Below are 25433 nucleotides of genomic sequence, written 5' to 3'. Positions count from 1 at the left end.
GAAGACTGGATTATTTACACCGCCTTTAATTCGCCATGTTTTTAAACCTACAACGTTACGATAGCCCAAATGAAGGCAAAATTCAAAAAATCTAATCCAGGCGTGAAGTGGACTAATTCCGTAATTAAGTTGGATATCGTTTACGTGATGTCTTGTTTGGAGGTTTATTTGATTAAATTGAGTCGGGGTGGCACCGCATATCGAACAGGTTTGCTGAGATTTTGCTCCAGAAATGATACTTAAAACCTTTCCATCAATTACCGTCAAATAGAGACTATATTGGATCGATACATTTAGATTGTTTGAAATTTTTGAATTAAGCGACGGAATATCTTCCATCTGTTGTTCAACCCAAACCTTTTCTTTCAAAATGGAGTCTTTGCATTCTTTTAAAAATTGAATTCTCAGAGGCCTGCAATATCTAATAGACTGTGGATATGGATTATTCAAATGGTATGTCCCACGCTTGAACAAATTCGTAAAGGAATCACTGTTGTCACAAATAAGGCCGCGTCTGATAAATCTTCTAAACTGTCGAGTTTCTGATTGTACATAGACTGGGCGGTGCTTCCATCGAAACCCCACGACGTGATCATAGTAAGATCAAGGATTTTAATATTTAAAGTTTCGGCATAGCTTTGTAAAACTTCACTTTGAAGCTTCAGAATTCGTAGAGTAGTGTGATCCAAAAGATCTTGTAATAAAACTGACGCGGTAGTTTCTGACACCACGATCGGTTTTGGTCTACAAAGTGCCTTGGCTTCGACGACTTTATAATAAGGATGACATAGAATAGATCCGTGGGATGTGGCTGTTTCGCTTAACATTTTATAAGTTGAAACAGATAAATTTCCATCCATAATTCGGGCTAAAGCTTCTTCAGCAGTACAAGTTGTTGGGCTCTGATTCGGATTTTTAGTAAGCTGCTGAATTATCTTAAACCTATTTGGACTTTTTAATAATTATTTCAAGACGTGGGACAACTGGTTTTCGCCTTGATATTTTAAAACGAGTTCCGTGGATTTTAAAATTTCTTCTGTTGAGTTTCCCGCTACCGCTGTCGCTAGATCACTAACTCTTCGCCTTTTCATTCTAGACGACGCTGAAGCGTAGTCTATTTGTGGCCTCCCAGAATTTGCAGATTCTACATTCGAAGAGGTTCCTGTTACATCAAACATTGGTTGATTTCTTGGTGCCTTCAGTATCTCTTTAGGAATGGTATAGTCCGAATCAAGCCATGAAGCGTGAACCATCTTATAGTTTTTCATACATCTGGAAGCGTCTTTCCACCACTTATCAAAGCGACACTTTTCCTTTCGCAAAGATATTTTAAGTATTTCAAAGTCATCAGTTGATCAATTACCTTTTAAGTTGTCTCCTAGCAAAGAAAGTGTTTTCTGGGCGCACACGTTGACATCTTTTTCGGATTTAAATATATCGACTAAATCGGTCTTCTTAATGGAGATAATCGATTCCAGCTGCACCTGTTTATTTTCAATAGTGCATTCAGTCATATTAGTAAGTGTCCGTGTCTGAGTTGACCTAGTGGACCATCAACTCCAATTTATTCCTAACTGAAAACAATCGTATCGCCTGCTTTTGGAGGCCTACTTCAACGGTTGTGTAAAACCAAGCAAAGCAAAAGTGAAAACAGAATCAAAATTTCAATAATATAGACTAAAAATATTATTCCAAAATAAAGACGTTTATAACGTTTGCGTACAAAGTTCAAGGTTGTCTCTTACATAGGTTGCTATTCTTAAAAAAAAAACAAAACAAAACCATTTTGTGAGCAAATTTAAGTTTTTGATTTTTTTTTAAACATTTAATTTTTCCAGCCCAAAAACCGCCCAAATCTTGGCTAGCTTTGGGCTATATTAAAGAAATTGTTTTAACATAGATAAACGTCAATGGTTGCTGAACTAACAGAGATCGCGACGATTTTTCACCGTAAATACATTATATGACTTCTTGTCTACCCATAGTGAAAAGATCTACGAAATTGGCTAGCATCGTTTGGAGTTAGAGCCAGTCAAAGATGACTGATTTTGTGCATTTTGAGATGGCTTTCGTTTCGTATCTTTATTTATATACGAGACATCGCTATCCAAAAAATACTTCATTATATGAATAGCTTAATCTATCCAATGTAAAGGTCAAAATTGTCAAAAACGCAATAGGAAGCTAACTTGGCCACTAGGGGTCGCATGAAAAAATTTGTACATTTGACAAATCCAGGTATTCTGAATAAACGAAATATGTAAAACTATTTATGATAGGTACTCTCTAGAACTTGGCCAAAAAATCGGGCTTTTGGAACACTGTGCTACGCTCCTTTTTTATTTCTATTTTTACTGTATTCGGTTGATTGCCGATTTTTCGTATATCGACGTGAAAGCAAAGACCAATAAAATTTCATAAAAATCTTACTCGGGAAATCAAAGCGCTTTATAATTTTCTATTCCAAAACGCAATAATGCGATTTTGCTTTGTAAAACTGCCATTAAGACAAAGTACAAAATCCTTTTTACCTCTCCGAGGGGACAAAGTCCCCTAGGAGGGGTTATACAATCACCGTGTCTGTGTGTGTGGGGGTGGGTGTGGGTGTGTGTATTAGCTGCGAACGCGTTCGTATTTTCGGAGCAAAGTGTAATCGCTGCGTACGTAGTTTCTTAGAATTAGGGAAAAGGTGTTTCCTAAAGCGCCCCCTTTTTGTTGTCATTGGGTGTAGTATAAAAAATTTTCAATTTGCGTAAGTATCGGGCGGGATTCGAACCCCAGCCCTCCTGCAGGACAGGTGAGCGTTCGACTCCAGAACACTTCTTAAGTAAAGAATTCAAACTCATTTTAATTTTTGGATAAACCGCAGTTCGAATCGATAAAACAATCTTATTTTCTGCAAGTTGCCCTAAAAAACGCTGGGAATATTCGATTTTAAAATGTAGATGTCACTGAAGTCCAAAAGAAATCTCAATAACTTTGATTGCGTTTTTCCCAAAACAACCATTTTTCCGAAGGCCGGACATTTCAGCTAGTAAATTATATTTAACAAGTTTATGAGGTTAATGTTTTATTTTTAGAACGATAAAAATGAGTTTTAGCTGATATTACAATCTGGACTTGAGCATAACGCCGATTTGATTTGGGTCGTCCAGAACACGAGGTACGCTTGCCGTCAGATCGGGTTGGAAGTAACCCGAACCCGACCCAACCTGAAATTTGTCGGTTCGGGTTGGGTTTGACACCACCAGACCATACGCTTAATGCATGCCGACTGTTACTGATCGCGTCGGGTTTGCAGTTATACGAACTCGACGCGACCTGGCGGCAAGCCTAACACCTAGTCTAGGCCTATCCTAAGAAGAATTTCGTGCGAAACATCGTGAAAAGGCAGAAGACGTGTGCGAACATTCGCTGTATACAATACCATAAGTAACATAAAACAATAAGTATTACAATTAACTAGATTTATAACGGAACTGATTTTCAAAGTTATTGCGCAATCAAATGTTTTACCAGCACAGAGAGTCCTAGTGTCTAAAATATGCGAGACTTCCGCCTAAGCCGAAATATCAGGTTAACGATAGATACGCTGAATATTAGGCTTAAAAGATAATAATCAAAAAAGTTTTTATCGGCGCCACGGGCAGTGACGTCACCAGGATTTTAAATTTTGGGGCGCTTAAGCTGTTAACCCAACTAGGGTTCTCATTATCCAAAAAGGTTAATATTTTTATAGGCTCCGAAAAAACCGTTAATTAAAGTTATGTTAGAAAACATATCTTCTTGTTAATTTATTCATTTAGGAACCGATTTATTTGTCTAATCGAAACAATGAGATCAATAATTTTTTACTTTTAAAGATCTATTAACAGTTTTAATAAGTGCTATTATACTCGACTAAATTTTACTATGAGCATTTCGGGAATTTTAGGAGGCGCTATTAAGAAATTATATTCAGATATGTTTCAGGTGGAACAAGCGCCGACTAAAACAATATGGTGACGCCACTGGCCACGAGCCCAAGTATTTTTTTTGGTACGCATGATTGGCACGCGGGCTTCAAAACAAAGACAAAGTTCCTCACAACTCCAAGACGTGCTCACTGCTCTCCGATATTAGGCTTACATTCTTAACAATTTTTTTCACGAAAGACCGAGACACGGACGGTAATTAAGTTGCAAGTCCAAGTCGCAGCTACAAGAGAGTATCAGTGTCGAAATAAGGTCCGGTTAGAAAATTAGCATTAAAGCATTAGAAAGTTCCCTATTCTATTATGTTTCTTATGATAATACTCACAACGAAGTGCAATGCAAAAAGTCTTCCCCGAAATTGCGCTGCCGTGCAAGGCACAAAACCATTAAAAATGACCAAAACCAGAATATTAAAAAAAAGCGAAATCAAAACTTATTTTGCTATAAATAATGCTATAAAGGTCGTATAAACTGCAAAGACTTAACACTATACCAAATATTTTAAGGTCCACACAGTTATGATATTGAAAAATATGATCGAAATATACAATTGAGTCTGAAATTCGTTTGTCTGGCGAATCAAGAGTCCTGATTAGCTTAAATGGTAACGTAAAAGGCAGAAAGGCATATCCTAGACCCAGATGGTAGTTAGGGTAATGATAAAGTTAGATATTCATAGTTGAAATGAATACATTTATGATTTATTTTAATTTTCTGCTACTAGTAGTCGAGTTGATTTTCAGTGACTAATTTTTCATTAGCCTAAATTTAATTGTCATTTTTAGACGGTGGCACGCCATAATGAGTTTAAGAATATAATAAGCATAAAGGGCCTAGTTATAACGGCACTGCGTGAAAGCATTTGTAATCAAAAATGTTGAACAGAGAAAAAAATAAAACAAAATAGGAAAAGCGCGAAATTTATATAAAAACCGCATACCAACGAAACAAACACGATCAGTAGGATTTAAAGTGAAAATTCGTGGTTTTTTCCGCGGGGTGGCAACGATGGAAGCGTCTCTTCCAAAAAGGCAAATTCATCGAGCCTACTACCCTATTTTCCAAAAATTAGCTTAATCCATTATCGTACGAAGTCTGAAAGAGAGTTCTTCATCTCCCCCGCAAAGCATTCGGTAAAAAACCAGCGTTTTTCATATTTTCAACATTCAACCGCATACAGTAAAAAAAGAAATAAATAACGAGCGTAGGTCTCACGTATACACCTTCCAGCTACGTTCGAAAGATTGTCTGCCGTATACACCTTCCCGCCTCGTAGGAAATCGCATCTCCCGTATACAACTTCGCGCCTCGTATCCACCTTCCCGTCTCGTATACACTTTCCCGCCTCGTATTCACCTTCCCGCCTCGTATTCACTTTCCCGCCTCGTATTCACCTTCCTGTCTCGTAGGAAATCACATCTCCCGTATACAACTTCGCGCCTCGTATCCACCTTCCCGTCTCGTATACACTTTCCCGCCTCGTATACACCTTGCTGTTTCGACTACACCTTCCCGTCTCGTATATGCCTTCCCGCCTCGTATACACCTTCCCGTCTCGTACATGCCTCCCCGTCTCGACTAAACCTTCCCGTCTCGTATACGCCTCCCCGTCTCGAATACGCCTCCCCGTCTCGAATACGCCTCCCCGTCTCGAATACGCCTCCCCGTCTCGACTACACCTTCCCGTCTCGACTACGCCTCCTCGTCTCGTATACGCCTTCCCGTCTCGAATACGCCTTCCCGTCTCGTATACGCCTCCCCGTCTCGTATACGCCTCCCCGTCTCGACTACACCTCCCCGTCTCGTATAAGCCTCCCCGTCTCGTATAAGCCTCCCCGTCTCGAATACGCCTTCCCGTATCGACTACACCTTCCCGTCTCGTATACGCTTTCTCGCTTCGTATACGCTTTCCCGCTTCGTATATACCTTCCTGTCATCTATCCCCCTTCCCACCTCATATACACCTTCCCGTCTCCTATCCCCCTTTCCGTCTCCTATCCCCCTTCCCGTCTCCTATACCGCATACACTTTCTCGCCTCGTAGGATCGACCATCGTGTTGGTCTCACGTATACACCTTCCAGCTACGTTCGAAAGATTGTATGCCGTATACACCTTCCCGCCTCGTAGGAAATCGCATCTCCCGTATACAACTTCGCGCCTCGTATCCACTTTCCCGCCTCGTATTCACCTTCCCGCCTCGTATTCACCTTCCCGCCTCGTATTCACCTTCCCGCCTCGTATTCACCTTCCCGCCTCGTATTCACCTTCCCGCCTCGTATACACCTTCCCGCCTCGTATACACCTTCCCGCCTCGTATACACCTTCCCGCCTCGTATACACCTTCCCGCCTCGTAGGAAATCACATCTCCCGTATACAACTTCGCGCCTCGTATCCACCTTCCCGTCTCGTATACACTTTCCCGCCTCGTATACACCTTCCCGCCTCGTAGGAAATCACATCTCCCGTATACAACTTCGCGCCTCGTATCCACCTTCCCGTCTCGTATACACTTTCCCGCCTCGTATACACCTTGCTGTTTCGACTACACCTTCCCGTCTCGTATATGCCTTCCCGTCTCGTATATGCCTTCCCGCCTCGTATACACCTTCCCGTCTCGTACATGCCTCCCCGTCTCGACTAAACCTTCCCGTCTCGTATACGCCTCCCCGTCTCGTATACGCCTCCCCGTCTCGAATACGCCTCCCCGTCTCGACTACACCTTCCCGTCTCGAATACGCCTCCCCATCTCGACTACACCTTCCCGTCTCGTATACGCCTCCTCGTCTCGTATACGCCTCCTCGTCTCGTATACGCCTTCCCGTCTCGAATACGCCTCCCCGTCTCGACTACACCTTCCCGTCTCGTATAAGCCTCCCCGTCTCGTATACGCCTCCCCGTCTCGAATACGCCTTCCCGTATCGACTACACCTTCCCGTCTCGTATACGCTTTCCCGCCTCGTATATACCTTCCTGTCATCTATCCCCCTTCCCACCTCATATACACCTTCCCGTCTCCTATCCCCCTTCCCGTCTCCTATACCGCATACACTTTCTCGCCTCGTAGGATCGACCATCGTGTGTATACACCTTCCCCTCCTTTATAGAATATTCCTTCCCAGTTAATCTTTACAATGGCTTTTACAAACACTTTTTCTACACAGGTGTAAAACGGCTTTCCATAGTATTACGAATTTTCAATTGACTACCACCCCCCCCCCCCTCCCCACAGCTCTACCTTGAAAGTTCCTTTAATAAAAGTATAATTTAGAATAACACTTATAACAGATAAAACTGGTACCCCCAACCAAACCAGTATTATTTTAAGGAAACTAAATTAATATCCCAATCTGTTACAGCGATATAGCTATACTAGATAATATTACCTTATTGCCTTATTGAAAATTTTAACACAAAAAATGTAATTTAATAATCAATTTAAGATAAAATTGGTAATGTCGAGTTGAAAAAGATACCCCCAGAATAATTCAAATTTAAAGAAAACTTAGAGTGAAGTCAACACTTTTAAAATAAAGCCGGAAAGAAATTTCATTATAAAATCAAAACTTCCAAATACTTGAGCTACGCAATTTAACCGGCCACCTGGGATAATGTCATTGAAAGTCACTACATGTATAGGACTCTGATATAAGCATAGCTAAATATTATTATTAATTATTAACTTTTCTCTACAGTCCAATAGTTTTTTAGCTCTACAATTTATTTTGTTATGAAATAAGCTATCACAATTATGTAAATATCTGAAAGGTGTAAACGCAATAGCACATAAAACTCGATTTTTAGGTTAATCTTACTTCTCTAGTTTCAGTTTTAGGAATTTAATTACAAAAAAGTGTTCACTGCTCTCGCTCAATCTACTAACTAACCAATCTAAAATTTGTATTCTTAAATAGCTAATTACCAAGCTAGTTCCATTCTTCCCGCCTTTTGATTTCAATTATTTGAAAATTTCCGCTCATTTAGATTCCAACCGCGCTAGCTGGTTCTTAAATAAGTAGGGTACACCCGGCTTTGAATTACAAGCATGAGGAAAATCTGATTACACGGTTAAAGTATCTACCAGAAACGTTCCCTTTATTTCAAACTATTTTGATGATTCCGCAAATAATAATTTGGTTTAAAAAAAAGTGGTTAACTCCTATGGTGAAGAAATGATTCTAGCTATTGGTTCAATTTGTCACATTCCTTTATTGGGTTAAGCTAAGTTTCATCCAAATATCGGAAAGAAAGACTACTTAGTTTGAAGGGGTTATCACTAAAATCAACTGTATTAAAAACGCAAAGTAATGTTTCCTTAAAGTTAAACCTGTTTTAGCCATCAAAATTTAGGTAGAAATAAACAATTTAATTTTAGAAAATATATACACTTTAATTTTTCATTCATTTTAATAATCCAACGTTATTTCAAATTGAACAAATAAAATCTAATATATAATTTTAGACTAATTTAAACATTCTAATTTTTACTTTTCTGCATTTTCAAGAAGCGGTTATGAATATTTCAGGTGAACATGTGCCCATAATACTTATCTGCAATGCCCAAACAATTGAATTTTGATAACTTCACGTTGCACAACACGTGTACTTGCTTAAATGTATTCAGAATCGTTGTGTTGCAGAGGATAAGAACTATAAAAGGGCAACGCACTGTTAAGATAAGAATGATCTTTACTGCTTTCGCTTTTCCATATGCATAATGGTAGCCCACATTGGAGGGTCTTGAAAAGGCCTAATTATATTGAATTGTGGGTGATTAAACATTGACAGGTTGACCAGGGAAAAGCTTTGAAGATTTTGTATGAAAAATAGGAAATAAAGGGGCGAAAGAAAGGAAGATAAAGGAAACAAAATAGGCTAAATATAGGAAACTAAATGGGATAATTAAAGGAAAATATAGGAAACAAAATAGGTTAAATATAGGAAAAATAATAATTTAATTATTAAAATAAATGCTTGACCTCAAGACCCAAAGAGAACGGAATTCCCCTATTACACCCGCCGCCTACAGTGAAGCTTCGTAAAACCTTCAAAAAGTTCATTCCTCTTTCGAAAACACTTTCCAAGTGCCTGACCTACTTTCCGGGAAGCCGGCTTTTGCGAGGAAAAACATCGACGCGCTCTCTCCCCGATAACGCGTCGCTCGAACGGTAGAATAACCCCGGCAATCAAACTACGCAGTTTCGTGATAGTCCTAGGCTTAGGAGCTGAGGCCTTGAAAATTAACTATATAAACAAATTTTTCAAATGGAAAGGTTATTAATATTTTCTCAACATCCTCCAGCAGATCAAATATCTCCGAATCCGAGTATTTTTTTAGCAATGATTCTAGATTCTGCCATTACCTGTTTAAGTTGGTTCGTCACTATTATAATCGGGACGGTAACGTACTTGGCGTGCAGTTTGTACATTAAGGCGAGACGACTTCCTCCAGGTCCAGTACCATTACCCGTCGTTGGAAATTTACTTGGTGAGTGGCCTATAGTAGCTTAAACAGCGTTGCCAACCTGATCGAATAGAATTATCGTACCAACACCCGAAAATTATCGTATTTCAGTTCTATTTATCGTACGCTTCAAAAAAATCTAGAGGTCTGACTAGCGAGTAGAAAAGGGGGGCGAAATTAAAAGAGGGAACGGTTCTTCTCTCTCTTTAGACATAGATGAATAGAGAATCACCGGCAGCGTTGCCATACGTACTATAATTATGGTTCAAATACCATTTTGCATTTATTATAAATGGTACTATTTTTTTTAGAGCGTACTGTAATTTAGCGTCAAAACTGGTATTTTTCAACAACGTACATAACAAAAACTCATTCCTACTGAATTATCGTACAATTGTCAATATCGTACGTTGTAATATAGTACATCCTACTGAATTATCGTACAATTGCCGATATCGTACGTTGTGATATCGTACATCCTACTGAATTATCGTACAATTGCCGATATCGTACGTTGTAATATCGTACATCCTACTGAATTATCGTACAATTGCCGATATCGTACGTTGTGATATCGTACATCGTACGGAAGGTGAAATTATCGTACAAAACGATAATTATCGTACAGGTTGGCAACGCTGAGCTTAAATGTTAAATTTTATTCACGGCCAGGGGCGGATCCATAGGGGGGGCGATGAGGGCGATCGCCCCCCTTAGAATACTTGAAAAAACATAACAATTTTTGAAGTTATTGAAATATATTTATAGAGACTAGAGTATACTAGACTTTCTAGTTGTAGAAAGTACTTCGTTTAAGCAAAAGAAAATGAGAGCTCCACGTTACATTTTCACGCTCCATATTGGCTTCGAGCTTAGAAACGATAGCGCCATCTACTTTAATACCTGCCAACTAAATTTGTGAATAAATAGCAGACGACTTTTGAATGCCCATGATCGCCCCTCCTTACTTGATGGCCTGGATCCGCTCCTGTTCACGGCCAAACTAAATCTTCTACGTTATATAATATTGATCATTAATAAAGGGGTTCTAAGTAACTGGTTAAATTCAGACATTCAGGGGTACCGGTGTCTTGAAAGAAACACTGATATCGGGATAAATTTTAGCAGCAATTTGGAAGCAAACTAGGGAAATTTTAAAAATAAAGCAGAAAAGTATGAGTATGTTCATTTTATAGTAGGATAAAGTAAAAGGTGTTAAGTTGAGGGCGAACAAGTATTTAATAGTAAACACATTATTACTTGTGGCATTCATAACGAAAGTGACTGGCAATCTACACGACATATTATAAATAGTAATCTTTATTAAAACTAGTCTAAATTAATTTTAATGTTCTTACCGTGTAAGAAAAGGTCCCTCTAGCTATTGAAAGTGTAAGCTGCACATCATCATAGAATTGGTAATTTGTTTTACAATTTTTCCATTTCTCTGGCGAAGCCTTATATTTTGGGAAAAAAATGTATACTTAGGCCTTAATTCTATTCAAATAATTTCACTAACGGTTGGTTTCACCACGAACCAGTTAAAAAGTGGACTAAGTTAGATTTGAAACTTTTTATTAATCCTAGTAATTTTGGGAGTCAAACTATTGGTTACTAACATAATATGGAAAACATTTAAATTGAGAAGGAATTTTTGTGTTGGATTGTTAGTCAGCCGAATGTAGCTTTATTGAAATTCTTAAATTCTTGGTTTGAGGGCTCGGATGAAGTTAAATGATGAGAAGCTTAGAAAAAAAAGGTTGGGCACTGAGACTTATCCTTTGGAACGCCACACTGGGAAAACAAGTGGAAGGAGGTCACCAATTTTTATGCAAATCGGATAAGTTGTTTTTTGCTCTTGAGTGGTCTGCAAGAAGAAGAAAAAACAAGAAGATGAAGGTTTTTTTTTACTCTTTGGCTATTTTTAAGTACGTCAAATTATTAGCATAACAGCCCTAGATTTATAGTTTTATTGTGTTTTGGTCGCATGCCCCTGGTGTTTCCAATGGTATAATACTACTACCATATGTAACATAATTACTCATAAGTATGCCACTGTACCTTTATTCCATTCAAAAATTTTCACTAACGGTTTGTTTCACCCCGAACCAGTAAAAAGGTGGACTACGTTAAATTTTAACCTTTTTATTCATCCTAGTAATTTAGAAAAATAAAAGGTTGGGAAAAATGACAAGTAAGTGATCGCTTTCCGAAAATGGAACAAGTCGTGAAGTGGAATATTCCACCAGCGTTATTAAAACCCATACCAAGCTTAGAAGAGTTAGGCCTAGGCAAAAGAATCTGCAAAGAACTTTAACCGTGTAGATGCTCAAGAAAAGCTCAACCTGAATTTTTTCCAGTAAACCTGCTTCTTTTATTTGACAATGCATATTTATTTTAGAACGTGATTCTCCGAGAACTTCATTAATTTCATAATTAATTACATTAACAGAACTTGACACAATATTGTAGTTCATTTTAGCTCTTAGGCTTTGGTTGTTCAAACTGGTTTTTTACTAAAATAATGGCCGTCGGTTTATCAGACGTAGAGCTAATTGGGCGAAGGCATTATCGGCATTTGAGATTCGATGACGTCAAATATTACGTAGGATATGGATGACGCAATATCTGTGAAACAAAATGTTAGTGAAGAAATATAGCTAGTAGCATACTTATGAGTAATTATGTTACATGTGCTACTACTCTGAGTGGTTGAAGAGATACAAGGGGCTGAAATCGGCCGTTAGTTGCTTCGGGATAATACTAGCTCGGTCTCGAAAAGCTAGTCACTTTCCCGGATCTTGCTGTGAGGACTACCAGTGGCGTAAATAGCGCCCCGCAGACCCCGCGGCGCGGGGGGGCCCCCGAGAACTAGGGGCCCCCAAACGTTAATGATTAAAATCGGTGCTATTTATAAAAGGGCCCCCGAGTTGTTTTTCGCAGGGGGCCCCGGAGTTCCTTTAATCATATTTTTTTTAATTTAGCCTAGGCTTAGCTATTTCTCAAGTTTAGTAAACACATGGCTAAGCAGCGATAAAAGCTAGGGCTATTCAAGCTAACCTTCAGTGGTCGTCTCCCGTTTTAGGTGGGGCAGTAAAAAATTCACGGACATAAAAAGGACCGCCATCTATCGTAGAACTTTTAAACTTTTAATTGGCTTTTCGTCCGCTAGTTTTTCTGTTCTCATCTAGCATTATGGAAATATACTTTTGCTGGTCTTCTAGCTTGTCAAAATTAATCGTATTCTTCAGTAGGTGCTGAATTAAAACCACTTTGAGTTATCAGATCCTTGGGAGTGGAGGCCCGGTACTAGCGCCACCGGCATTCAAATTTTAATTATTGATAGTTTAAATAAAATTTTTAAAGTAAGAAAATAACATTTTAAAACAGCAATTTTTGCTTTTGTTATAATTAAATTGTACTTAAATTTAAAATAATAATATAAATTAGTTCTTTGTTCACAATCATGGTGAGTGTACCCCTTCTTTAGTACGTACGAAAGTACATCGATTTCGAACCTGTGTATATAAGCCGTGGTTCACACTAGGAAGAAGCGGGAAAACACTGTGAAAAAAAGCCTCTGTTTTAATCATTTATTATTATACATGTGATAATTACTGGGGTACCCTTTCCCCATGTGATAATTACCGTGGTACCCACCTTCCCCTTTTTCCCCATGTGATAATTATCGTGGTACCCTTTTCCCCATAGTAGAACCACCCCAGTAAGGCCCTTTTTCCCATGTGATAATTACCGGGGTACCCCTCCCCCTTTTGCCCATGTGATAATTACCGTGGTACCCCCTCTCCACTTTTCCCATGTGATACTTACCGTGGTACCCTCTCCCCCTTTTCTCCATGCGAGAATTTCCGTAGTACTCCCCGTCCTTTCCAATGCGAAAATTTCCGTGGTACCCTTTTCCCAGCAAAAATTACTCAACCCTGTACCCCTTTAAATCCCCTGTATCCAATGGCTGTGCATAAAGGCCACGGGACTTTCAAATCGGAACGACTCCGAAACCCCCTCTCTCCTACCTCCCCGTTTCCGAAACTACCCCATACAATCCCCCCACCTCCGAAATCCGCGGCGGAAACAGAGAAAATTTCGGGTGTATTGCGTGTTGGGACAAACACGGCCCAACTCTCAGGGGTGACAGATTTTGAGAACCACCTCAGTAACGAAGCGAAAGGCAGTCTCGGTTTCCCTTTGTGCCGCTGGTCGCTTTTTCCTCGCCGCCCCGCCTTTGGCTTCGTGACAGACTAAGCAAACATTCCTGAAAGCTCGGACGTACGACGACGACGACGACCGACGTACCAAGCGCTTCTTATAATATAGATTCGGAAACTCGTTATGAAAAATTATGAAAGTTTCATGACAACTGATCACGCAATTTAATAATATTTTCATACATCAATAAATATCCCTCATACCAGAAGTTCACAATTTATCTGTTAAGAGAAAAGTATAAATTTTTGTCATCAAACTGAAACACGTAGTTAGACATTGTCACCACAGTTTTCACTCCCTCTTGCGAAGGTAGAAGTTTCAATGAAACTTTATAACCGATAGCAAAAGTGGGTAACACGCGAAGTTTTTTTTATTTTTTGAGAGTCACACGGTATGGTGTCGTAACACGCGAAGTAAAAGTGGCGAATGGAGGATGGAGGATATTCTTCGGGTAGATAATAAAGTTCCAAAGAAGAAACTGACGCCTCTTGAAAGTTTCAAGAACTAAGGAAGCGCTGAAGCCGAGCAGGTTTATAGATTTCTTGCCACTAGATGGAAACGCTACGGCAAATTTAATTCCGCACACGAAAGAACAAACCATAAGAAGCATGCATCGTCCATCCTAGCTTAGCGTTCTTTGTTGTCTATTTCGACAGCAGCATTCATTTAATCTTAAGCATTGGAAAGTATAGGAACTGGCACACTATTGGTGATCACGTCACTTTTGCAGATATTAATACTTATCTCGATAGATATGTATAGTATTTTGCTGTTAACACATATTTCCCCCTCTTCGTCCGATGATTAAAAATGATTATAAGAGAAGTCACGAATATCCTCTTGCATTTATTCTTTCTGCGACCTTTCTTCGGCACTGCCGATAGGTTGATGTTGATAAACTCACGTAAAACTTGTGCGATCCAAAATAAAGTTACATTCTAGAAGTTTTATGATATTGACCCTCCTATTGTGCTCAAACATGTACCTTCTTAGGCTTCTACTGATTTAATCATAAACGCAAAATTTAACCATGGTTAATTTAAACTAGTAAATAGTAAGAAATATACTATAGAGACAGATACTTCATGGTTTAAAATAAAAGTTTATTTTAAACCATGAAGTATCTGTCTCTATAGTATATTTCTTACTATTTACTACTTCTACTGATTTGTTTTTATTATTTTGGAAAATAAAAATAGTTCGAAAATACGGCATATACTAACTTTCTAAAATTGTTACAAACTATAAAATACCCATATGAAGTGTAATTTTTACTTTTTAAATAGTTAGGTGGAGTCTTAGATGCTGGAAATTTTTTGCCGTGATTTGGTGTGCAAATCTCGTCTTCGCGGGAAATTCCGAGGGGGCAGTTACTCGTCACATGTTTGTGCAACTGATTTCTTATTTTCGAAAGATGTTCCGTGATTTTTCACAATTGTTCTCTGATTGTCAGTGATTTTTCATACTATAACTGTGGTTGCAGTTGATTTACTAGAGGGTGATCACCTTCGATTTGGGCGCATGATAGCTGAAGTGATTACCCATTCGGAAATTCACGCCCAATAAAAAGTGCCTCAAGCGTGCGAAGTTCTATTTTTCAATTTTGCGGTAGACATATAAGAGATATAATATAAACAATATAAAATTTTATGTTTCTCTTAAAAATTAGTTTTTGCCGAAGTGTTAATATTCATTTTGAAAGTGTTCTTTTTTTCCCTAAGCCTCGGCGATTACATTCTCGAAAGTATTTAGTGCACCAAGTCGTTAATAAATGGAACAATTTCGAAATTGTTGGCAGTCACAAAGGGAAAACTATTCGCCTGCCCTAAGCTATCCGGAGTTCCACCTTAACTTTCCATTTACATTATCCAGTCTGAGCAAAGGACTAGTGTTACTAGTGTAGCAAGAAATAGTCCGAGGCGATACTACGCCGCCAAATATTTATTTACTTCCTCGGTGTATTTTAAACATAATCATCTGAATCTGACAACACTGCTATATATTTTTTTGGTTTTCTGTGTATCTTGTTTGCCTGGCAGCGCTGTTTCCCTACACCGAAAAGGTCGGATGTTTGTGCCGTCGTTTTATTTTTCTGAACTGATCTGTAGAATTTTCGACCGTTATTTGAAAATAACGACTAGACTATTAATTGACATTGAACGGCTAGATATAAGCATGTCAGGGGCAAAGCATCCGCGTACTTCAAGTGTCATAATTAAAGTTTGTTGAGTTTTTTAAAATAAAAGGCCTATTATGTAATATTAGTAGTATTTGATATAATTCAATTACTCAGTCACTGTATGGAGTTGACTGTAACTGGTTATTTTCAACTTGTTCTAGCCTTACGCGGAAATGTTGTAACTAACGAAGTTGTGCTTAAATTGAGAAAGAAGTATGGAGAAGTGTTTACGTTTTGGATCGGATTGGAACCTGTTGTGGTTGTCTGCGGTTGGCCTGAGCTCAGAAAAGGTTTGGTCGACATGAAGAACGCATTCAGTGGAAGACAACCGAGATATACAGGTAGCGTATTAATTATATTTAAAAGTATTCCATGTGTTAAATAATTTTGAATCTTTTCCTTCAGGTCAGCTATTTTTAAATGGTCATCAAGATGTTATTATGTCCGATTTCAGTCCACTCTGGGAAACGCTGAGAAAAATGCTTCTGCAGGCTGTTAGGTAAATACGTTTCATTTAAATTAAAATTAAACTACTACAAAGCGCAGAATGAGGTCGAAAGAATCAAAAACTGCTTGAATTTCTTAGGGAGGGCGGGAAAGTGAACGGGATAAACAGTAAGTATTAATTATAATAATATTGAGAGATACAAAGTCTCACCTCCAGGGACGTTATTTCAAGATTGGTCAAGAAGGGTAGATTTTGAATGTCCTGGGAGCTGGGGAAACAGGGTTTTTTACAGGGCAAAATCACGTCAAATTCTTTTTTATTTTTGGGTTTTTAATTATATAGTTATGGAATAATTGCAAAAACCATAAATACGTGAAATTAAACAGGACGTTTCTATTGTAGCTATATGCAAATTTATTCGTGACCTTTTTAAGCTCGTAAAAATGGCGAAGGGGAAATTCCCCCTAGCCCCACCCGAATGATGTCCCTGCTCACCCCCATTTTTTTTTAAGAATTTAGTTCAAAGAAAGGACTAGTAATGGCGTAGCACAATAATTATGAAGACGAGCTCCCTACCGGTGTAGATAACTGGTAACACAGGTTTTCTTTGGTGACCACTAATATTGCGTTACCCCGAATACTATCTTCAATTAGTTTTACGATCCATTATATCCAGAATTGCGATAAGACTGAGATCACACAGCGTAGCAAGAACGTAATCTTCATCACGCTTGTATTTGAAGAACATATTTTTCACAGCTTTAACCAAATGTCGTAAATATTGAGGCATGATATCATCCAAAGATTTCAAATTTCTATCGTCGATCGCTAGTTAAAGCGTGTTGGCCAAGCAAATCTTAATTGTCTTATCTAAAAATTTGGGCACCAGTCCTCCTAATCGAAAGTATTCCATTTTCTTTTGTAACGTATTTCTCATGTTTTCTTAAATATGTTTGTAATCAGTGACGCCGATCCCGTGGGTGCTCTGGGGTTCGAGCCCCCACAGAAATAAAATTGAGGACATTTCAGTCCGAATTCAGTCTTTTTACAGAAGTTATTTCGAGATTGCAGATGCGAGTAAAATTGATTTCGATAGATTCGTCGAAAAAAAATCGCCCCGTCGTGTACCCTTTATTACCTAAAATACCTTCGTAATGTATTTGGCCAAGAAAGGTTTACTTATATATCCATGTACACAGATATTTTTCTAAAGATATCGAATTAACTTTTGTTATCAATATATCATTGACGGATGAGATATTACAAAGAACACTTTAAAAATATAAATATAGTAAGAAAAGTTTTAATTATATGGATTTTTGGATAAAAAATTAATTGGTCGTGCGCCAACAGAAATGTTTTCCGATCGCCGCCTCTGTTTGTAATGCTTTGGTAGGAAATTATTTTGTAAATTATTACACATCATTGACATAGAGGATTATATTAATTTCGAACTACAAAACTTAACAGATACGCTAATAAATGCATTAAATTTTGCTTTCGGGAGCACAATGGATTTCGGAAGTTTTCTAATATTGGTTTTCGTCTTATAGTTTTGGTATAATTTAATTTGATAGAGATGTCTGATGTGGTTAGCATCTGGTTCCAAAAACGGACTCTTTAACTGCGATATAAGGCTGCAAGTCTTTAGCTACCATTTATTAGCAAATTCATATTATTTGATTGTTGTTTAGTTTCTTCAAATTTGAAATGAAAAGACTATCAAGTTACTTAAAGACCTAATTTAATTATCTTTCGTGACATTGGTTAAATTGTTTGGTCGGAGCTCCCAAATGGCTTTTCTCTGTACGTTTGTCTTTTTTAAGGTGACTTAACATTGCGCTCGTGCATTAGAAAATTCTAGCGATTGGTGTACAGCATCTTTGTCAGCGGGATGAAATATTTCCAATATCTTCGTAATTCAACCAAATGGGACCCCGTTTTCCTTGAACGCAGTTTGCCTCTCCTTCAACGATGATACTATCTTCATTATTGTTTAAATTCTCACCACATTAATTGAAATTCCTTGCAAACTTTCTTACTTGTTCATCCACCATTATGAATTAAAAACCGACGGATAAAAACGGTTTTCGATAGCTTAGTCTTCAGCTTTAAATCTTCCAAGAAATAAATAGGTACCAAACTTGTTTTACTTTCTCCGCTGTGGCGCAAGTGCCATTACGACATTTCGTTTCTACCGTTATGCCAAACGTGTTTTAATGGACTATTTTGTTGTTGGGTGAATAGCGCTTTTGACGTCAGAAGCTGAGATAAGGAGTTTGCCAGATTGACTCCATCAGTGGCTACAAGAGAGGAGCGGAAATTATACATCATGTGTTGTAGATCGCTCCTGCTCCATTCTCGTTTTTATTCCTTTCTACTTCTAAGTCGAAATTAGTCTAACGATCGACGTGTTACGGAAAATGAAACTCCCTCGCTCCCAACCAGTACCTGCGACATTTCCCAACAAAAACAGCCTTCAGACGATTTTTTCTTTGATTATTTAATTGTCAATTCAAATAATCGGTAAGGGAAACTTTTAAATCGATTAACTGCATTAAAAAATATTAGTTTTCGATTAGAAGGTAAATAATCAAAACTATCAAATACTTTATAAGCCCTGAACTGAATTTAAAACCAATTTTGGTTAACCGCTCAGCCATACACTGCTGAAAGCATAAGACGTAGTCTTAAACACGTTCACTTTGGGGAATCATCTTTAGAGATAGCAGACGTTCTTAATGGGGTTTTATTTAGGGTGGTGGTTGCTATGCCTGACAATCAAATTATAATCGTTAATCTTTATGGGCAATACCTAAAACATCATTTCCATTTCGTATGATAAGATCCAGCGATGATATAACTAGAATTAAACACCACCATTAAATAACCCCACTAAACTGAGGCCAATTTAAAGGTAGGCTGACCCCTGCAGAGAAAAGGGGTTCGAAATAATTTTGTTTCTTTGGAAATGACATTTTTTGGTTTACAAAAAAAACATTTGCAAGGATGAGTTACCCGATACTTTAATTAAGTACAATTCCGGACATTCTGAAACTACACTCGTTCCTTCGTTATTTATCGACGTGGAATTTAAAATAACGATATTGATCAAGACGTTTTAATATTTTATTTATCCGTGATTATAAAACCATTTTTTACTAGCGGACGACGCTATTTCGCGAAACAAGGCTAGGTACAAGATCCTGTTATGTATGGAAATGTGGGTCACGATCATTGTACGAACCCTGTTTTAGCTTTCTCGTAAAAGGATCTCTTTAAGTTAATAGTTGTTTCTATAAAATACGGGGGGACATGTGATAATGTTTTGTCTACGTCACTTAGCTGTAGCTCTCGAAGGTAGAGAGCACGTGCTGCAGTCGCGAAACCTTTCGGAATCTGAAACCCGCGTTCAAAACTCGCGTGCAAGTAAAGCACTTAAATAACTGGCGCTAGTGACGCAGATAAAAACATTTTATCCTTTTAATTTTTATTGTTTTACTTTATAGAAACACCTATTGCTAAAATTTAATAGGAAAACACAAATGTATTTTACTTATTTTTCAATGAATAAACGGATTTATGCTAAGTCCTAACTATGGTTCTCTTTTCTGAAAGCTTGTCCGGATTTAGGAGCTGGTGGTCGGATTTGAAAGCAAATGTTTGAAACGGGATTCCGCTTTTAGCTTACGATAAATGACGATCCTTTGATTAATAAAGTTTGCTTTTTACTCGAAATGGGTTTAAAAGATGCTTCAAAGTTCAAATCACCCAAATTAGTGTACATTTTATGTTTAGTCTATAGACATTTCATTCAGCTTACATGTTATTTTAAAACGATTGCAGGAAATACTCAATTAGCAACGACTTGCCAGTACTGGTGGACAATTGTCTCGGTCATGTCATCCCACTAATGCAAGCTGAAAAGGAGCCCATTGACCCGACGAACTACCTTTATTTGGCGATCTACAACATTCTTGCCTCGACGGCTTTCGGGAAAAGGTAATCTTAATGCAGAGATAGTTTCATTCTCAATTCACGATTCCTTCAACTTACAACCAACTACATATGCATAATAGCTGGATCCTTAATCAATGTTTGGCATATTGTTTTAATTAATTCGCTTGCCTTTTGAGGGCGTTTACTGAATTTTTTAAAGGCAACATAATAGAAGAATATAAAATATATCTTTAATCTCAAAGTCATAAATATTTATCTCTCCTCCAAAACCGCAGTAGCATGCACCGCATTACGACAAAATTTACATCTGGTATTACTCTGACAAAATGTAAACATTTATTATTATAAAAATTACATTATTATATTACATAAATCACTATTAACGAATTTCTTTGAATGGTATTTTGAAAAAGCAGAGTTAGACTGCTAATTTACATGTTTCAAGCAAATAAAAATCGCCATTTAGCCGAGGTAACCGAAATGTATTGAATCTTCTATTAAAAATATTATATACAAAGAAAGCTATGGCGATCTTGAAAATTTACATCTTTCGAATTAAAAATTTAGGCATCCCTGCAGTGTAGGATACTTAGAATATGTAGCTCAGGAATTAGTACAATGAGAGATTTCCAGATAATTAAAAATGCCACGGCTCAGTTAAATTAGTTCCTTCCTGATATGAGCTGATTTTCCTCAGTCACTATGCTAACACGCGCAGTTGTATCCTTGGCTATTAAGAAATCTCTAAGAGGGTTATTATGCGTTTTGCTCATAGTTAAAAGTTAGATTATCTTGACTTCTTCAGGTACCGCATGGATGACGAAGAGTTTGTGAACCTTCGTAGCGCAAACGAAAAGATTCAGTCGGAACTGAACGTGGGGACCATCTTCGATATTTACCCTTTCTTGCATCACATTCTTCGCTGGAAGGAGAAGCGATCGAAGCAAATCATTCGTCAGTTCATCGATCCCATTGAAGCCCAATACAAACATCACAAAGAGACATACAAAGAAGGTTAAGTACTATTCTTTGTTATCAAAATTAGATTTGAAGGTGTTATTCGAAATATTTTACTTGGCCCATCCAGGTTTTGTTCGAGATTTCACGGACGCTTGCTTGGCTGCTAAACGGGAATCGGAAAGCGATGACAAGGGAACGGCCGAATTCTTCACCGATGAGAACATGGTTCTAGTTCTATTCGATTTTTTCATGGGTAGGTTTTATCTCTCACACGTTTTTGAAAGGGTCTAGGAAATATAGCTTACATGTAGTTTCGTTTTGGCCTTTGACCCATAAAATGTGTAATACAAGTACAGCATCCATCAAGGTCATTAAAGGAAAGACGTACATTCGCAGACTCAAGCTAATATGAAAGGGAGCTTATTTATCTTCAAATCGCTGTGTTTTCAACGCATCACGTTTCAAAATTTACTACGTCTAACGATATAAATGTAAAAATTTACTGTTTGTAGATATATTTTATTTATGATAAACTGTATTCACCCAATTTAATAGCTTTAGTAAGGTACTATTTTACATATTTCAGACCTTCATAGTTTTATTTCTAATGTTTATTGTAAATAATCATAAGGAGCCTGTAAAGCTAATTTTTAAACTGATGGATGCTTCAATAACCTCCGGGCTGGTGTACATGCTTATATAAATGTACTAGAGGAACTGTGAAACGTAAATTACAGCTAATAACGTAATTTTTGGCCTCATTTATTTAGAGAAAATTTCCAAATTATGATGCTAACCCAATTTAATTAAAGCACTGTTTTCAATCTGATCAATCTAGGTGAAAAAAATCACGTTAAAACATTTTAATGGCAAATATGCCAAAAGTTAATCCTCTATTGAAATCGATCTAATGTTCTTCAACATTAATTATAGCCGGTACTGACACCACGAGAGTAACGTTAACGTGGATTCTTCTGTTCTTGTGCCAATATCCAGAGGTTCAGAATAAGCTTCGGAAAGAATTACAAAATGAAATTGGTAAAAATTGTGGACAACTTCGTGTCGGTCTACTTTTCTAAATTTCACTTAATGTAGGTTTGCTTTCATACAGTTAAAAGTATTTCCAGAGAATCGCGGAAAACGTTTAAAGGCCATATTTTAAAACGGTTTATCATAATATAGCTTTAACAATGCCCGTTGTTCTGGTAATATAAGTCAAAGGTGCTTATGTGCTAGAAATCTTTTTAAGAAGATTTTTGATTAACATATTTGTTTGATTTTACAACAACAGCTTAATTTATCAAAAATACAACCTTTATTTTTACTCGTAGCGTCGTAGGCATACATCAGAGCTAAGTCCCACCTTAACCCGGCCGGCATGACATTATTGTACGTCACAAATCACGACATAAAACACCAAACAATCACGTGACCACCATTGGCGTCGTAATGTCATGACCGACCTAAATGTATTATCATGCATTCTTCTCTTTAATCCCAGCTGCTGAATTGATATCATAATTACTATTTTAGCGTTTTAATTCGAATTTAATTCATACAGGGGACAAAATACCAGTGCAAGAAGACAAGCAAAACTGCCCTTTCACGCAAGCTGTCATTCACGAAGTTTTAAGGTTGCGACCGATTATTAGTTTCGCGATGGAACGAAAAGCCACAAGCGACGTCGAATTTGGTAATTTTTATAAGTTATTTTCGGTAAATGTTTTAAAACAATATATTTGTGAAAATTTCCCTGCGCAAAATAACAAAAAACCTTTTTTTTTACTTTATTTATAATTTGTATAATGAGGAAGAATTTTGTAATGCTGAATATGGCGTTATACAACACTAGAGGCTGAACCGCTTTTATTAAAAAACGACGTGCGATGAATGCTGGTTGGCAGTAGGTAATTAGAAGCCGCAATGCAACACACGTTGTTCGCCCCAATTATAAAATGATGTTTTGGATTTTTAAGAGACACTTCGTTGGTTAATTCTGCGTTCTGTTTTTTGTCGCGCGATTGTAACAATTGGACGTTACTTCTTGATGGCTCGTTCATCTTTTTGTTTACCGATTCACTTAGTCGTTTGTATTCGCGATGTTAATAATCCTTTCTTAGTCTTTGTCGCGTCATCTTCAGCATGGTCGGATTTAAAATGTTCATTGCAAATATACATTGACGAAAATACCTGGATTATCTGCCAAATTTTCCTTGCGAACGGGTCTTTTAGCTTTGATAGTATAAAATAAAAACCTATTTTACAAATCTAATACAATTTCACACATGACAAATCCATGACTCCTTTTCTGGGAAATAAACAGAAGGGGCATAGGTAGAGTCCACGTTGGCAGTGGCGTAGCTGATGGTCCGCAGGGCCCGCGGTGCGGGGGGGCCTCGTGTTTCGGAGGGGGGCCCCGCTAACCATAAAAAATTAAAAAGGGGGGCCTCATAGAGATTTTGGTGGGGGGACTCTGAGTTCTCAGCTACGCCACTGCACGTTGGATGATGAATTATCAACTTACCGAACTTGGAAGAAATTTAAGATTAAGCGTTACTTATTTCCAAGCTCACAGAGAGGGGGTATAACCGTATTTCTAGATTTATATTTCATAAATAGGTCAGTTAGTCTAAATAAATATTGAAAGCTGTGTCAAATGAGAAATATTTTTCGTCATATTCAAGACGATTAGTGCCTCTAGCGGTAAAAGCACACCTTTTGGGAATAAATGCACACGCACGTATTCCATCGCCCCATCACTGCTTTCTGCACGGACTCTTTAAGCTAATGGGGCAAAGGCCTAATGAGTTAGTCTGTATAGTCCACCGAAAATGCGTGGTCATTCTTGAAATATCTTTTAGTAAAAAGCAAAGAAGCTTAAAAATAGTTGACATACTTATGGCCAAGTTGGCGTTCTTGATTCTCAAAATAGTGAGCTTTTAATTGGAAAATGGTCTCCCATTTAAGAAACGTATGGCAATTAACTTGATCTTTTCAGTCTAATAGTAAAATTTTCATTTCTAGTTGGGTACAATTTACCCAAAGGAACGAGCGTGACCTTTCACTTTATAACTCAACACATGAACCCTTCCATCTGGGAAGATCCAGAGTCATTTCGTCCAGAAAGGTTCCTCGAAGATAACGGATCTGTGAAGAACATCAATCGTCTGAACGGATTCCTTCCTTTTGGTCTGGGCAGAAGGTCTTGTCCCGGAGAAAGGTTGGCGCAAGCGGACTTGTTCCTGATCTTAGCTGGCATTCTTTTAAAGTGCGCCTTCGAGTTACCCGACAGTGTTCAACACGCAGATTTGGAACCTTTAAATATATTTTCTTTTAACATTCCTAAACCTTGTAAACTTAAAGTCGTGAAAATATCGTAATGGTTTAACTAATTCTATTGTTTTCATCAATATTCCGTCATTAAATTAACTTTACAAATATTTCGATGAATTCAAAATATTTCTTATTCAAAATCCCAAGTACACTATCCCGGATATAATATTAAGTAACATAAGTAACCAATATTGTACTCAGTTAAGTAGCCGCAGTTCTAGGCTTTTTATTTCGTGCCCCCCGGGCAAGACATAATGAAAGAGGGATTGGAACGCAGCCAGATTGGGCTACTTTAGGAACGCAATTGCGGAAAAACAAATGTTGGGCAATGTACGATGTCAATTAAAAAATGTTTACTTCCATCATAATTTCATAATGCTAATATATTGTAAAAATTATGGTTAGTTATACGCTATTATGTACGTCGTTAAATATTCTTACGGCTATAAATTTCTTAATTTTTTTAATTATGGTCAGAATTATTATTTCAATCAATTTGAAGGTTTATTACAAATTTATGATTTTATGCTACCTGCTTAAATGGAATACGTTCTGGAGAAAATGGTGGACAACTACATTAGGGAGGAGGTTCTTTGCAACTCTCCTCTGTCGACTGCGCAGCATGCTTACCAGAAGGGCAGGTCTACTGAGACCGCCCTGCATGGTATCAGCAGCTGCCTGGAAAAAGCAATTGAGCACAAGGAAATTGCGTTAGCAGTTTTTCTTGATATTGAGGGAGCCTTTGATAAGGTCTCCAGTGCAGTTATACTTAAGGCTGCGAAAAGGTTTGGTATCAATGACACATTGTGCCTTTGGATCAAATCTATGTTAACTGACCGAAAAGTGGTATCCTCCTTGCTGGGTGACTCCCTTATGGTCTCCACCAGTC

At 37.8% G+C, this 25433-nt stretch overlaps 1 protein-coding gene and 1 long non-coding RNA gene across 5 annotated transcripts; one reads left to right on the top strand and one right to left on the bottom strand.

Annotated features, from left to right (window-relative positions):
- Positions 1–8456: 8456 nt before the first annotated feature.
- On the bottom strand, positions 8457–9496 carry LOC149943748 (uncharacterized). 2 transcript variants are annotated; one of them, XR_016480860.1, is made up of 3 exons: positions 9337–9496; positions 8953–9217; positions 8457–8862 (listed from the first exon to the last, which is right to left on the bottom strand). It is a non-coding gene; the product is annotated as an uncharacterized LOC149943748 (long non-coding RNA). The 2 variants fall into 2 exon arrangements; XR_016480861.1 differs by having other exon boundaries at positions 8457–8723; positions 9337–9495.
- On the top strand, positions 9135–24918 carry LOC149943747 (cytochrome P450 2F2-like). 3 transcript variants are annotated; one of them, XM_090174996.1, is made up of 9 exons: positions 9135–9461; positions 16005–16184; positions 16249–16342; positions 20138–20293; positions 21057–21265; positions 21339–21464; positions 22145–22249; positions 22773–22904; positions 24236–24918. In XM_090174996.1, the coding sequence occupies exons 1-9, from the start codon at positions 9239–9241 to the stop codon at positions 24589–24591; spliced, it is 1581 nt and encodes a 526-aa protein (XP_090031122.1). In that variant the 5' UTR covers positions 9135–9238; the 3' UTR covers positions 24592–24918. The 3 variants fall into 3 exon arrangements, with proteins under 3 accessions (XP_090031122.1, XP_090031123.1, XP_090031124.1); XM_090174998.1 differs by lacking the exon at positions 9135–9461 and adding an exon at positions 15808–15884; XM_090174997.1 differs by lacking the exon at positions 22145–22249.
- The last annotated feature ends 515 nt before the right edge of the window (positions 24919–25433 follow it).

Source organism: Leiobunum rupestre, chromosome 5 (assembly GCF_980474605.1).
Source record: "Leiobunum rupestre chromosome 5, qqLeiRupe1.1.hap1, whole genome shotgun sequence".
In the NCBI taxonomy this organism is placed as follows: Eukaryota; Metazoa; Arthropoda; class Arachnida; order Opiliones; family Sclerosomatidae; genus Leiobunum; species Leiobunum rupestre.
Note: the sequence above shows the minus strand (reverse complement) of the source record. Positions and strands in the feature narration are given on the sequence as shown.

Excerpts from the sequence above, each read along its gene's own strand:
- LOC149943747 (XM_090174996.1), top strand. The coding sequence starts at position 9,239 with ATGGAAAGGTTATTAATATTTTCTCAACATCCTCCAGCAGATCAAATA. Across the intron at positions 16,343-20,137 it reads ATGCTTCTGCAGGCTGTTAG|GAAATACTCAATTAGCAACG; the intron begins GTAAATACGTTT and ends AAACGATTGCAG. Across the intron at positions 22,250-22,772 it reads AGAATTACAAAATGAAATTG|GGGACAAAATACCAGTGCAA; the intron begins GTAAAAATTGTG and ends TAATTCATACAG.